The following is a 13,837-nucleotide window of genomic DNA, read 5'->3' as shown; positions in this document are numbered from 1 at the left end:
TGTTTTGTTATAAGTTTTTTCCAAATGCTGGTTATTTTTTGTTGATATCGGGAATATATGATATGCAGCAGTGTAAAGTTTTGTAGTTTGTTGTTTCTTGCAATTTGTTGTTGTTGATCTAGGTGTGTGTGTATAATTTTTTCAAAAGTTTTTGACGTAGGTATGCCCCCGCAATTGATAGGAGGGCGAAGGGTCTGACAAAGTCAAGAACTGCTGACAAGGGAAATACATGTAGAGGACCCAATTACTTTTTATCCGGGAGGAGGATATTTTGTAGTTGTGCCACTGGCTACATATGTTATTTTTAAATACATGATCAAGAAAAAATATATACTTATGTAGAGCTTTAGATTCAAGGCTCTTCATGTTTTTATATATATTGTTTCAATCTGATATACAAGTTTTGAATTGTTTTTTACTTGTTTGATTACTGTTAAATGTTACCCTCACATATAAGATATGGTATTTGAGGAATAATCAAAATTATATTCATTCGATTGTGGAGCTGTAGAACTATTAAACCGGTGTAAAACCGTATCTTTTACGAGGCGTTTTCTCAAAGTCGGGTATGAAAGCCATCAGAACTGTTAACATGTTGATTTGATTCAACGCGCAGTCGCCAGACGACAGCGCTATGACGCATTGATCCAACAAATAGCGAATCAAGCCAATCATAATGTAGTTTTCAATCATATGATGCAGCTACAATTTTTACTTCGTATCAAAACAATCTGTTATAGTCCGTTGATCGGTATCAAACAGGGCGATAAGGTATCATTGATATAATGCATTGAATAGGGTTAATAAGTTATTACGCCCCCGATGGCTTGCTTTGAAATTAAAAAAATATTACAATACTAGCCAAGTGTGCACTTAGCTGGATCGTGGTAACATTGTCAATATTAGTAACAACGTCATCAACGTGAGTTGTATTTTTAGTTAAATTTTTTTCTTCATCTAGGAACAATGTGTATTTGAATTAATTTTACAATTTACACAATTCACAAATATAATGTTAACTTATTTTCATCTACATTTAAACAAACGTTTATTAATAATGTAGTAATTTTTTTTGAATTTTGTTATTAAGTTTTATTTGTTATTGCTTTAAGAAATCGTATTTAGATAATAAAATATATATACTTTAATTGAAATATACCTACATTCCATTCTTTAAATTTGTCTAGTTATGTCGAACAATAATTTTATTTCTGCGTCTTTATACTAGTACCGGTACCATACATGTTAATGTTAGTTAGTACCATAACGTTTCAAAGTTAAATAGACGTTAGTAAATATTTATATTTCTGTTCAAGATTTATCGCAAAACTGAGGTAGATTGTAGACGTGTTCAATTGTTTTATTAACGTAATGAAATAAACTTACTGTTGAACATGGCGTGGAAATAAGCACTACAGGCTGAAAGAACCACTTTATGTGCTGAGATGGACTGCTCTCCCACATTCAGCGTTACATCACATAACTGGCCTTTCACTCTCATGTCCTGGAGTGCAGTGAAAGCTGTCGAATGATGGTCAGAATTAATATGGTGGATCTGAAAAGGCCGTGCGACAGAAGAGGCTAATGTTTCCATCATATTGATGTTGGTAGAAGATAGGTGGCGTCTGAAATTTTCGAAATAATTGAACGTGTAATTATAAGGATATAATTGGAAATTAGAAAAACAAATATTAATTTACTGTAACATTTTTTTAAAATTTAAGCACGATAATTAAGAGGTTTGTGAATTCAACGATAATTGAAAAGTTGAATTAAAATAGCGTTAACTAACACCAAATATTGTAAATATTTAGTTTTTGTTTGGTTTGTTTTGAATTTCGTGAAAAGCAACACGAGGGCTATATGCGCTAAATATCTTGTTACACTGTGGTTCTGGGTGGCTGTAAACTGCTTTAGAATATTTTTGTACTAAGATAAACAGTGTACAGTAACATATTTCGCTGTATGCGGTGACGAAGCGGACACATTTGCTTGAGAAAACTAATATTAAGTTTTTGACTCCAAGTTACTTGTGTTGAGAAGCTTTATTTACAGGCGTGAAATTGGTAATGATTATTTAAGACAAAATGTATTACTTAACAGTGTAACTAGGCTGTGTGTGAAATACACGATGTACCGTGTATATTACAAGTATCACGTACAGGAGTATTTTCAAAACTGTGAAGTGCACTCTTTGAGGGAGTGGTGATCTTTTGGCGTGAGAACCCAAAAATAAAGGTTAGAAGAAAAATAACAGATGGAGAGGACAATAACCTATCAAAACTATCAAGTTGCATTCAAAGTTTTATTCTTTGGTCTCGCATTTCCTCACTCTTTGTAAGTAGGTTTGCATAATAAAATATTAAAAAGAGGCAAAGAAAATACTGACTTTGCTGTTATCACTTGTTAAAATGATTTTAACGTAAAACTTTGTTGAATTAGTCACATTGTAGCTAGGCCTGCAAATATACAATATATCATTTGCAGTGTAACTAGGCTGTTCGTGAAGAACAGGAATAACCACTTACATTAGAACTGTAAGGACATATTAAGGATATCCCATTATGTGATTTTAAATGTTAGATATATTATTTTTAAGAATTACATCATTAAATGGGATAAAGGACAATTTTATTAGCATTAATATAACAGTATACAATAGGTTTTTAAATTTGTTATTAAGCACAAATCTACGCCATAGGTTGACTGTTTTGTGCCCATCCGGGTATCAAACCCCGATCTTTAGCATCGTAAGATTGCATATTTACCACTGAGCCACCTGGGAGAACATAAAACAGGTGTTTCAGTTTTCTTATTATTTCACTTATTATTATTTTAGTTTTCCACCGGGTTGTTTTGTTTCACGATTAGTCAACAAAACACATACGTTTTTTGTTTTTAATAACAGCTCAAAACGAAAAGACTAATTTGCTTGTTGCCATAGATACAAAAATAAACAAATCGGTTATAATTATCACTAGTTGCTAGTTCGCTATGTCTTCCACTACTATCTTACCTCGAACTGACCAGCACGATGGTCAGTTGATATGAAATCTTCTTGTGTTTAGAGTGAGATTTTGGGATGTCCCCACAGGTAGCTATTGTTCTACTGTCAGACATATGACCAACCTCGCTTTTAGTCTTAGACACTGGTTAATCCGGGTTACTCATAAAAATAGGAAATGTGATTTTGATTTCAACGTAATTACAAGACTGCCCGAAGTTCCTTCGCTAGTGAAAGATATGTTGCATGGACTGAGCGTCTGGATAACTTAACAGCCAGTCCACTGAATGAACCGCTCACCTTGCTACCCAACACCTTCATTGAGAGTTGTACTGACATCGATCGTACAGGTTACTGTACTTTGTGCTGACAATGAACTTTAGTTACCATATGGTATTGAACCCGCACAACTGTTAGCTGCGTCACCCGATCATTACTGATCCCTCGTGAGATATATTGTATTTAGCCACTACTTTTCCTGTGGTTTTAGGCTAACTCTCAACTGAACATTTATAGTAGACCTCAAAATGGTGTTAAAATGAATATAAAATTACTAATAGTCACCACGCGTCTACACGCTCAAACACCTTACAAGAAAGTTCCAGGAATTATATAAAATCCTCAATGTTTCTTTAAATATTTTATTACTTTAACAACGACAGTGCTTTTTTATAAATAAATGGATACGAGCACCGTAGTTTAAGGAGTAATAATATATTAACCTTAAGATTTAAGCTTAACATTAAGTTATAAACCATTATTAAAACTAAGAAAAAGCAGGCCTTAGTCATAAGCGTCGAACGCAAAACATTTAAGTAAGAGAGGGAGACCAAGTTTGTCACATTAATACATGGCAAGGCAAGCATAAAGGAACTTAGGGGCTTCGACGGTATGCTTTTTCAGAACAGGCTTACAATTCGGGTAGAAAGTTGGCCTCAATGGGGAACCAATATTTGATGGAGTGCAGGAAGAAACAATAAAAGACAAAGTTAATGCAAGTATAAGTAACTTAATGACCAGTGAAGAGTGAATGGTAGAACTTTTCTCTTGTTTCTTGCTTTCGACTTCCAACAGAATTATTTAAGGATAAATAGATGTGTTGTTTAGTAGACGTTTTGACCAGCAGTTTACATACTCAACTCTGCCCTTGGTAAGATCTCGACAAATCCGACTGGTTAACAATATGTAGGTGCGAACTAACTTCAGCCAATTAAAGTGTATTTAGTGTATGTAGGTGTAAACTTGCTGCAGCCGCAACCTTCTGAAAAGTACTTAGCTATTGGCTAACAATATATAGGTGTGAACAAACATTAGGCTTCTGAAGTGCACTTAGTTACTGGCCAACAATATATAGGTGTAAACCAACATCAGCCACAGCTTTTTAAAGTATGTTTAACTACTGGCTAACAATATGTAGGTGTGAACCGAAAACAATTACAGCCTTCTTAAGTGTATTTATCTGCCCCTGTATAAATTAAACTACGAAGGATTTGTTATGGCCAGAATGTTTTATTTAGTACAGTACCTGTTTATTCATCTTGTAATAATAAACGGTCTGCTCTAAGTTCAGTACGTTTAAATACATTGTGTTTATACTGAAGATATAGGTTGTTTTTTTTCTGTTTTAACCTGTGAGTACATGTTGCGACTCGCGGAAATAATGTTCATTTGTGATCCAAGGTTCATATCCTGAAGATTCAATAAAACATATCGTGGTGATACAAACTGAAAACTTGGTGAGTGTAGAAACAAGCTACGATGTTGTAATAATACACATTGTATGATTGTATGCCCAATACTTTGCGTGATCTTCTTTGTTTTTCAACACCATGAGAATCTTTGTGGTGTGCTGGCCATAAAATATCATCTCAAGAGAAAATAATTGCTTTAATTAGTTTAGTTTTGTTTGAAATTTACTAACATGAGCTGTTATTGTCGTCAAAATTCGCTATTAGGCTTGAGTCAGTTTTCCCTTGATACACGACTGTCAGTGTATTAACCTAACATTATTGGCTGGCTACACGACTGTCTCTGTGCTAAACTAATAATACTGGCTCGGTACACGACTATCTTTGTGTAAACCTAACAATATTGGTTCGATACGTGACTGTCTTTGTGTAGACCAAACAGTATTGGTCTGATTAAACGATAACCCGTGTATGAACCTAACATTATTTGCTGGATACACAACTGTCTTTGTGCTAAATTTAGAATACTGGCTTGATACACGATTGTCTGTGTTTTAACCTAACAATATTGTATGGATACACTACTATCCGTGTGTCAACTTAACAATACTGTTTCGGTACACGACTGTCAGTGTGTCAGCAAAACAGTACTGGTTCGGTATATAACAAACAAAGCCTTGGGCATACTGGCTTTTGTCAAGCTATACCCAGGAAGATGAACAATTTGATCTTAAATAGTGAAACTCTGGATTGAAAGTTTAAAAATCAGATGAATTTCAATTGATAAGAGATTCAACCAGTTGTGTAGATGGTAAAAATGGTTGTAAATGTTTAGTGTACAGTCATGATCAGCCCTTAAATCCTGGTAATGAATCAATACCTTGGTCACGCAACATTTTTATGTGCTTCATATTGTTCACAGAAAATGCATCCCTAACATCTGTGATCTTCGCTGTTCTGCAAGCACCATTATGTTTCTGCTTGACCCATACCTATGACCATGTTGTCCTGTCATTCATGCCAGACAAACAATCCAGTTCTATTCCTTTTTTACCATCTGGTTGTAACATGGATAGATCCTGAGTCCAGTAAGAAACGAAATGGGTTGAGACTACAAACATCTGATTTCTGCACACAATAGCCTTATTGGATTAGGCGCTATAGAAGCATCAACCTCAATTTCTGACCATCAGAACACTAATGCTTACGTCATTCATCTCTCTCTAAGAATTTCTCTTAGGTAGAAGTGTAGTACTAGCTAGGTGTGAATTATAATGTTTCACCACATGAGTGCAACTTTCTTTCTCTGGTAGAACATTCATTCTCTATTTTCATGTTAAGGCATTGTGTGCTTACAGAATATTTCAATCTAAATCTGTATAAAATATCTCATAATAATCAAATAAAAAACTATCCACGTATTTCAATTGTTATTAATAATTTCAACCACTCCTGAATATTTCAACTTTATCCAATTGGAAGAGCTTGCACTACTCTTCCTGAAAAAAAAAAAAAGAAGGAAAAACTGTGCTTTCTATTAGGTTTAGTATGAGTTTTTGTTACTGATATCTTTCTATGAAAATTCACTATCTGTTAAATACTTCAATGTCAAAATTTAGACATTATCTCATTAATATTAATGAAAATAACACATGCACTGTATGACCAGTTCAGTAATCACAAAGTCTTAACATCCAGATGAAATCCTTTATTTATGTACCTATGCTGCGTAACTTGTGTAACTGATTTATTTATGTCATGAAATGTTCATGAATGTCTTTATGCAATATTGATTTATGTTTGACAGTATATATTTATGTTTGACAATATATACATATATATTGTCATGTAGATATGTTACCGTTACACATCATCATATACCCTAAAAACGCTTAAATATACTTTAGCAGACTACCTACAAAAGTATATAGAGTATTTCGTGTTTGAATAGTTGTACGCATTTGTTTGCACGTCAACATCTAGGAAATGACAAAAGTACTACAACAAGGCGGTAAAGAAATGAATCTCGCTTTGATGCATGGCAATGGCATGAAAGCAGTTCGTTCTGGCTAGACAGGTATATATTGCTTACTCTAATACATTAATCTATTGTCGTATACATTACAGTGAGCATGGGGTATGCAAAAGCATTTATAACTTGTTTCCATACTTCAAAGATGAACCTCTTATACAATGATTTATTAGGAATCAGATGTTGAAGTGACAAGACAAAAAACAAAAACAAAGAACCCCACCGAAACATTAATATAGATTAATTAAAAAGGAACAGAAATCGAATAAAAAGTTGTTGTTTTTTCCACGTGAAAAAGTAAAATGTCAATTATGCCTGAAGGATAAACAAAAAAATAGGACTCATATCCTAATCTCCAGTGTGATATATTGTTTTATTTAGAAACCTGTTTTTTTTTTTTATTCAAATTTTATCATTTGTGTTTAAGCGTGTATTATACACAGAAAAGAATGTAGGAGAAATTGATACTTTAAGAGGTAGAATAAATCTTTATAAATATCACGTGTATTTTTTTTTAGCAAAGCCACATCGAGCTATCTGCTGAGCTCACCGAGGGGAATCGCACCCCTGATTTTAGCGTTATAAATCCGTAGAGTTACCGCTGTACTAGCAGGGGGGGGGGCAAATATCACATGAGAAACCCACATTTAAATACTAATTTGAATAGTAACTAATAAAAAAAACAAATTTAAAGGAAGCTATTCTTAAAGTTTATCATTCTGATATGGTATTGTAACGGATTTACTGTTATACTTTTATTTTAATACTTACGTGTGTTTCAGTTTGATGTATATTGCTGGATGTGTATTGGACAAGTCCCGCCTGCTCTCTAAATTTATTGAAGAGTTCTGAGAGCAAGAATCAACAATATGTGGTTTGCGTGTTTTCATGATTGGTATATAAGACTGGCCCCCCAGTGGCACAACGCTATGTCTATGGACTCACACCGCTAAAAATCGGGTTTCGATACCCGTTGTGGACAAAGAACAGACAGTCCTTTGTGTAACTTTGTGTTTAATTCCAATTAATCAATCAGTCAGTACAGAACTGACGTGCCGAGAAATAATTATTATTGTTTGTCATCTATAGTTTGTCATAAGCCTCGAAAGCTATAATTATGATTACCATTTATTAATCGACAAACTACGGAATTTGACCAGGGATATTTGTCGATTTCGTTTAACTTCAGTGAATTAACTTCTGAAGCTAGTACACCCTTGTGCAAATTAATTGAAACAAATGGTCATTTTACAATATTTTCATTAGCTGTGTTTTGCAGTACAGTCGATCTATTTTTGGGATATATGACGAAATTTTGAGGAATATTACGTCATTTGAAATTGTGTTAGAAGGGCAAGGAGACCAGTCAAAAACAACTTCTTACCAACTCAATGAAGAAAAAACGGTATCAATGGGGTCTGAAATACAAGAACTGGACGCAAGAACAATGAAGGAAGGTGTTATTCAGTGACGAGACTCATTTCTTCGTACAGGGTCAAAGAAGTCTGCATGTTCGTAGATCTCCAGGCGAGAAACTTCGAGAATCTCACATCAATCATTTTGTAAAACATCCCTTGAAGAAGATGTTTTGGGGCTTTTTCAGCTACTATGGCGTCGGATGCTTACATATCGTAGAAAGTATGATGCGAGGACCACAGTACATCGAAGTTTTACAGAGAAGAGTCGTTCCAGAATTGAAAAAGAGATTTCTAGATGGATCTGGCATTTTTCAGCAAGATCTGGCTCCGTGCCACACATCGAAACTTGTGAAGAATTTTATGACTACAACGTAAATAAAGGTGCTGGACTGGCCTGGAAACTCTCCGGACTTAAATCCTATTGAAAATCTTTGTGCGGTTGGTAAAAAAAGACTTTGGGGAAAGACTGTACTACGAAAAATAAGCTAATTGAGGCCATACTTGAGGTGTGGTACCGCGATCCAAAAATTAGTAAAGATTGCAGTCAACTCGTGGACTCGATGCCAAAGCAGATCAATTATCTTTTGAAAAATAAAGGCAATCATATCATGTATTAATCTGTAAGTAATTTTTGGATTCTAAGAAATAAAATGCAAAAAAATTGAAAAAAATCGTAATTTTCCCTCTTGTTTCAATTAATTTGCACAAGGATGTATCTCTGCAAGGACATTAGATGTTGTCGTAGGTGAAAACTTACAGGTGCTTCAAGCTAGCTAGCTATCGATAGAATTAATTTGCTCTCCGTGAATGTCGATAACAGATTCAGTTCTAGTCCAGATATAAGATTCAGTATTGTTTGTAAGTTTGTAAAATTCTGTTATATAAACAATCATCTGCAATAACTATTAGTAATAACCGTTATTATAAATTGTACTTTTTGTTTTGTTTTTATATTGAACTATATTTGTGTTAAGAAAAAAAATCGTAACAATAATGTTGGCAAATATAAATTTTATACACATCGAAATTCAGTTAACTTCTAAATTAAAATTAAAATTTCTTGCTATTTGAAATCGTAATACGTAACATACGTAATATAATAAATCGGAGACTCGTCCGAGATAGATAAACGCACGAAACAATATCAAAATAAGAAAATTATATTATGAAATATATTTTATTGAAAAATGCAAAGCCTCCATGATTAAGGGTTAAACATAAATTACAGAAGATGGTTTATAAATTAATATTCCCGCTTTTTTCAAATAAGCATGTCAATCTACAACACACAAATACACTTTTATATGTTTAATTAGAGATTACACGATTTTATGTACTTTAAATTATTCTACAAATGTGCAATACTTAAACAAGTTTTTAAAATATACCCTTAATTATGTTTCAAAGATAATAATGGCTTAGAACGTTATTAATTCTTCATATTTTTCATTAATTTACAAACATTAAGGCTTCCAAGTTGAAAAATAACCAACCCTACGGAACATATTTCTAAAGCTTATGTAATATTGTGTGTGTTTTCTTACAGCAAAGCCACATAAGGCTATCTACTGAGCCCACCGAGGGGAATCGAACCCCTAATTTTGGCGTTGTAAATCCGGAGACATACGGCTGTACTAGCGGGGGGATTATGTAATGCTAACCTATTTCAATAGTTTCAAGGGAGAATAAAACAAATTTACGTATGAAAAAAATGTGGAAGTTGCATTCTGAAATGCACACACACAGACACACAAACATCTTTTGTTTATTTAACATAAAACTACACAACTGGTTGTCTACGTTCTGTCCAACGCTAGGAATCGAATCTTGGATTTTAAAGATCGTGTAGTCACGATCTAATTCAAAGAAGAGTCCCCTTCTGTAGATTTCCCTGGCGATATAATGCAAAATATTTTCATGTTATTAAGAATAAATAAAGCAATTTTAAATATGAATTTTCAAAAGTACATTTTGTACAGAGAGGCGATGCAGATGTTTTTTATGTATAAAAACGGCCTGGCATGGCCAGGTGGGTTAAGGCGTTCGACTTGTAATCTGAGGGTCGCGGGTTCGAAACCCCGTCGTACCAAACATGCTTGCCCTTTAAGCCGTGGGGGTGTTATAATGTTACGATCATTCCCACTATTCGTTGGTAAAAGAGTAGCCTAAGAGTTGGCGGTAGGCGGTGATGACTAGCTGCCTTTCCTCTAGTCTTACACTGTTAAATGAGGGACGACTAGCGCAGATAGCCCTCGTGTAGCTTTGCGCGAAATTAAAAAAAAACAAAGAAACAATATATAGAACATTAAAATTTCGCCTATGAAAAATGAAGTAATTTAGTTCTAATTGTTTATTTAACATTGTAGAGTTGTAGTGATGTGCCAATTGTGTTATTAAAAGCTTTAATACATTTGTGAAACACAGATCTTTATTGTGTTAAATATACAGTATTATTGAAACATGTAAACGTGTTGAGTATTGTTGACGGTAGTCACCCCATTTTCAATTATATTCAAAAGGTTTGAACCTTTCATGCACGGGGAGATTTTTGATACTTTCTAATCGCTAATAACTTTTGTATACACAGAATGTATTGATTTTCGACTTCGTTAAGCATTTATGAACATATAAAAACTATTCAGCAAATCATAAGTTGATTATGTAATTAAATCTATTGTTTATTGCTTGTTTCACTTAGCGAGACTTACAGAAAATCCCCGATAGGTTCATTGTAATATTTTCCTCCATGGTAAATTTTAGTAAAAGGCGAAAGATGAATACGAATTGAAAGGAAGCCTGATAACTGAACTACAGCGTCTAAAGGCCTACGCTAATATAACCTCTTTCTAAACGTTTTGTCTGTGTTAAAGGAATTAGACATCGCTATATTTATTCCAACTTTATATTTCTTAAAACATACTAAAACTTTTACGTTCTAGTGTTAAATTACATTGAGAATTTCAAATGTATAGTGGAAAACATAAAATCTTTTGAATAGACAACAAGGGGGACAGCGTATTTTTAGATAAGCGCATTAAAACGGTGATTACGTAATATTAGAGCGAAACTACTACCTTCTGCTTTCTTTTTACATGCAAAATTGAACATGATATTTTAGATATTTGTGCTAAATTAAAAGACTAACATATCATTTAAAGCGCTATGTACAAAGCTAGGTATAATCAGAAGTAACCCATATTTTATTAGGTTGAGGAATAATTCGTGAGCGTTTTTAAATAATTTCATTCAAGCATTACATGCAAGACTATACAAAACTTCAATGCATGAACACATTACACCCAAAACATTTATTATGATACTTTATTTCATGTAATACCTAGGTATATAGTATGCATTGTTTTAAACGAAATTGCAAGAAATTAAATGCGAAAAGCAGATGGTGTCGAAAATGCTCGATTTTGTCCACTTGACATTCCATTTAATGAGCTGAAAATGAAAGCAAAAATTAAAGACATATGAAAATCAAACACACCACATATTAGAGCAAAAAATTATTTACCAAATGACATGAAATATTTTGCGAAAGCGTTTCATTGATGAATATATTTTTTAACTTGAAAAAACGCTCACGAATTATTCCTCAACCCAATACTTTTAAATCTGATCACGAAACTAATTATATAATTTAAGCGTGAATTTCTTAAATATATGGTTTTTTCCTTTCAAATCTTATGGTAATCAAAAACATCAATAACTAAACAACTGTATGAAACGTAATATTTTGTTTTCGTATGCTCGTGAAACGGTGTTAGTTAGAACAATCCTCCAGTTTTCTCAAGGTCTAATCACATTTTATATCACTAGGGGCTCAAGTGTCTTCGAAAATGCGTAATCATTGTTGGACATCGTTTGACCATTTTGGTCTGGCCCGGCATGGTCAGGTGGGTTAAGGCGTGTGACTCGTAATCTGAGGGTCGAGGGTTCACATCCCTGTCGCGCCAAACATGCTTGCCCTTTCAGCCGTGGGGGTGTTATAATGTTGCGATCAATCCCACTATTCGTTGGTAAAAGAGTAACATAAGAGTTGGCGGTGGGTGGTGATGACTAGCTGCCTTTCCTCTAGTCTTACACCTAGATAACATTACTTTACACCGCTAAAGTAGGGACGGCTAGCGCAGATAGCTCTCGAGTAGCTTTGCGCGAAAATCAAAAACAAACAAATCATTTTGGTCGAACAAACAACCAACGTCTGCCGTTCTCCCGAATCTTATAAAAAGCAGTATACAAAGAAAAGTCTCTTTTTAACACCGTTTTAAGTAAATCATTGTTAATTATTTTTAGTAGTTGTGTGCTACAGCTTTTTCTTGTGTTCTGTTGTATTATGTAGCTCACGAGACACAACAGTCCTTCAATGTATGCTCATGTTTTAATGATCCAAAGTCTACATAAACTTTGTATTGTATTTTATGTTAAGTAACTTCACTATTAATCAATTAATTCATAACTTATTTTCTTAAAACAATTGGTACTTGTAACATTAACTTATTTTAAATAAATTAAACATTTTTGCTTAAATGTTAAAAAGAGCCCGCTAATACCAGTTACCATTGGTATGAAATACGTTGTTTTTCTCTTATTTTGTTTTTATACTATTGTTGGGCCCCTTGTTACATTTTAAATAGTTCAATCTAACGCTGTATTAAATTTGTTCATTCATGTAATTATACTTTACTTCTTTTAAAATTCAAGAAGTTTGTGGCACTTAAGTAAATGACATCCATAAGGTAAAAGTAAAAACACTCTGGAATTGGGGATTCAAGTTTTTCTGTAAAATGTTTGATGCTGATTAGGCGTTTTTAACATTGTTTTGATCAGCACAACAAATTAACTTGACAACATCTGTTTTTTATGTTGATACTAGGACTAATGAGGAGGGACGGAACCAATTGATTACTTTGAGCATCGGAGGGAATTGGGCCGACTACTGTGCATAGATGGAGTATCATTATTAGTCACTGTCTTTACCTAACAGAAAGAGGAAATCACACTTGCTCATTATCATATATAGAGAAAATGTATCTCACGTCATTTAACACATCATTCCAATGAAAAATATCACAATGGAAGTAAAGCTTTACGTTATCGAATTAATCTGGCACTTAATACAACACGAAATACACAGAAAACCAATGTAGATATAAGGCAAGAAATTACAATACGGAAACCATCGGAACAACTCACACAAAGTAAACAATATTGATATAGTAGGTACTGTATAACATCTTAATCCCATGATGGCAGTAAAAACAAAAGAAATGTTTACTCAAGTCCTTCCCTAGACAAATATACAGAGGTTAAATTGATGATATTCATTTTGTAGACTTATCATATTGTTATAGTCAGTGTCGTAACTGCCAGTCGTGTTCTGTCTGACAACCATGCTAATGACAGTCGCCCTGCAGTGTAGTTTCCATTGCAAAAGGCTCCATCATAAGGCTACTATGTCCAAAGCACATCATTCCTTTTTGCAAACTTTACATTGTCAAGCTAGTGTATGAAAACGACAGTTTCTTAGTAATCGTTTCAATATATTGTTACGACGAATATTAAAAGGATATAAAAGTGAACATGCCAATGTTCCACAGCATACTTATGTCATAGCTGGAAGGCCTAGAAATTTCACCTTTTAATAGTTAATGTAAAATAAATTTTTATTTCAGGTATAATGACATAA

At 33.6% G+C, this 13,837-nt stretch overlaps 2 protein-coding genes and 1 non-coding gene across 4 annotated transcripts in view; 1 reads left to right on the top strand and 2 right to left on the bottom strand.

Moving 5' to 3' along the window:
* The window catches only part of LOC143237117 (kelch-like protein 17), a 34,407-nt gene that overhangs the window by 18,885 nt on the left and 1,685 nt on the right, over positions 1 to 13,837 (bottom strand). For both annotated transcript variants that reach the window (XM_076476008.1, XM_076476009.1), the window contains exon 2: positions 1,387 to 1,625. In XM_076476008.1, the coding sequence (XP_076332123.1) occupies positions 1,387 to 1,625 (239 nt within the window). The remainder of the gene's footprint in view (positions 1 to 1,386; positions 1,626 to 13,837) is intronic.
* LOC143237121 (uncharacterized) overlaps positions 716 to 13,837 on the top strand; it is a 62,220-nt gene continuing 49,098 nt past the window's right edge. The window contains exon 1 of the mRNA XM_076476011.1: positions 716 to 922. The gene's annotated coding sequence lies outside the window, so the exon portion shown is untranslated. The remainder of the gene's footprint in view (positions 923 to 13,837) is intronic.
* Positions 10,828 to 10,944, bottom strand: LOC143241159 (U5 spliceosomal RNA). The gene has a single exon (XR_013022223.1). It is a non-coding gene; the product is annotated as a U5 spliceosomal RNA (small nuclear RNA).

This window comes from Tachypleus tridentatus, chromosome 13, assembly GCF_004210375.1.
Source record: "Tachypleus tridentatus isolate NWPU-2018 chromosome 13, ASM421037v1, whole genome shotgun sequence".
NCBI classification, from domain to species: domain Eukaryota; kingdom Metazoa; phylum Arthropoda; class Merostomata; order Xiphosura; family Limulidae; genus Tachypleus; species Tachypleus tridentatus.
This window is presented reverse-complemented; position numbering and strand designations above follow the sequence as displayed.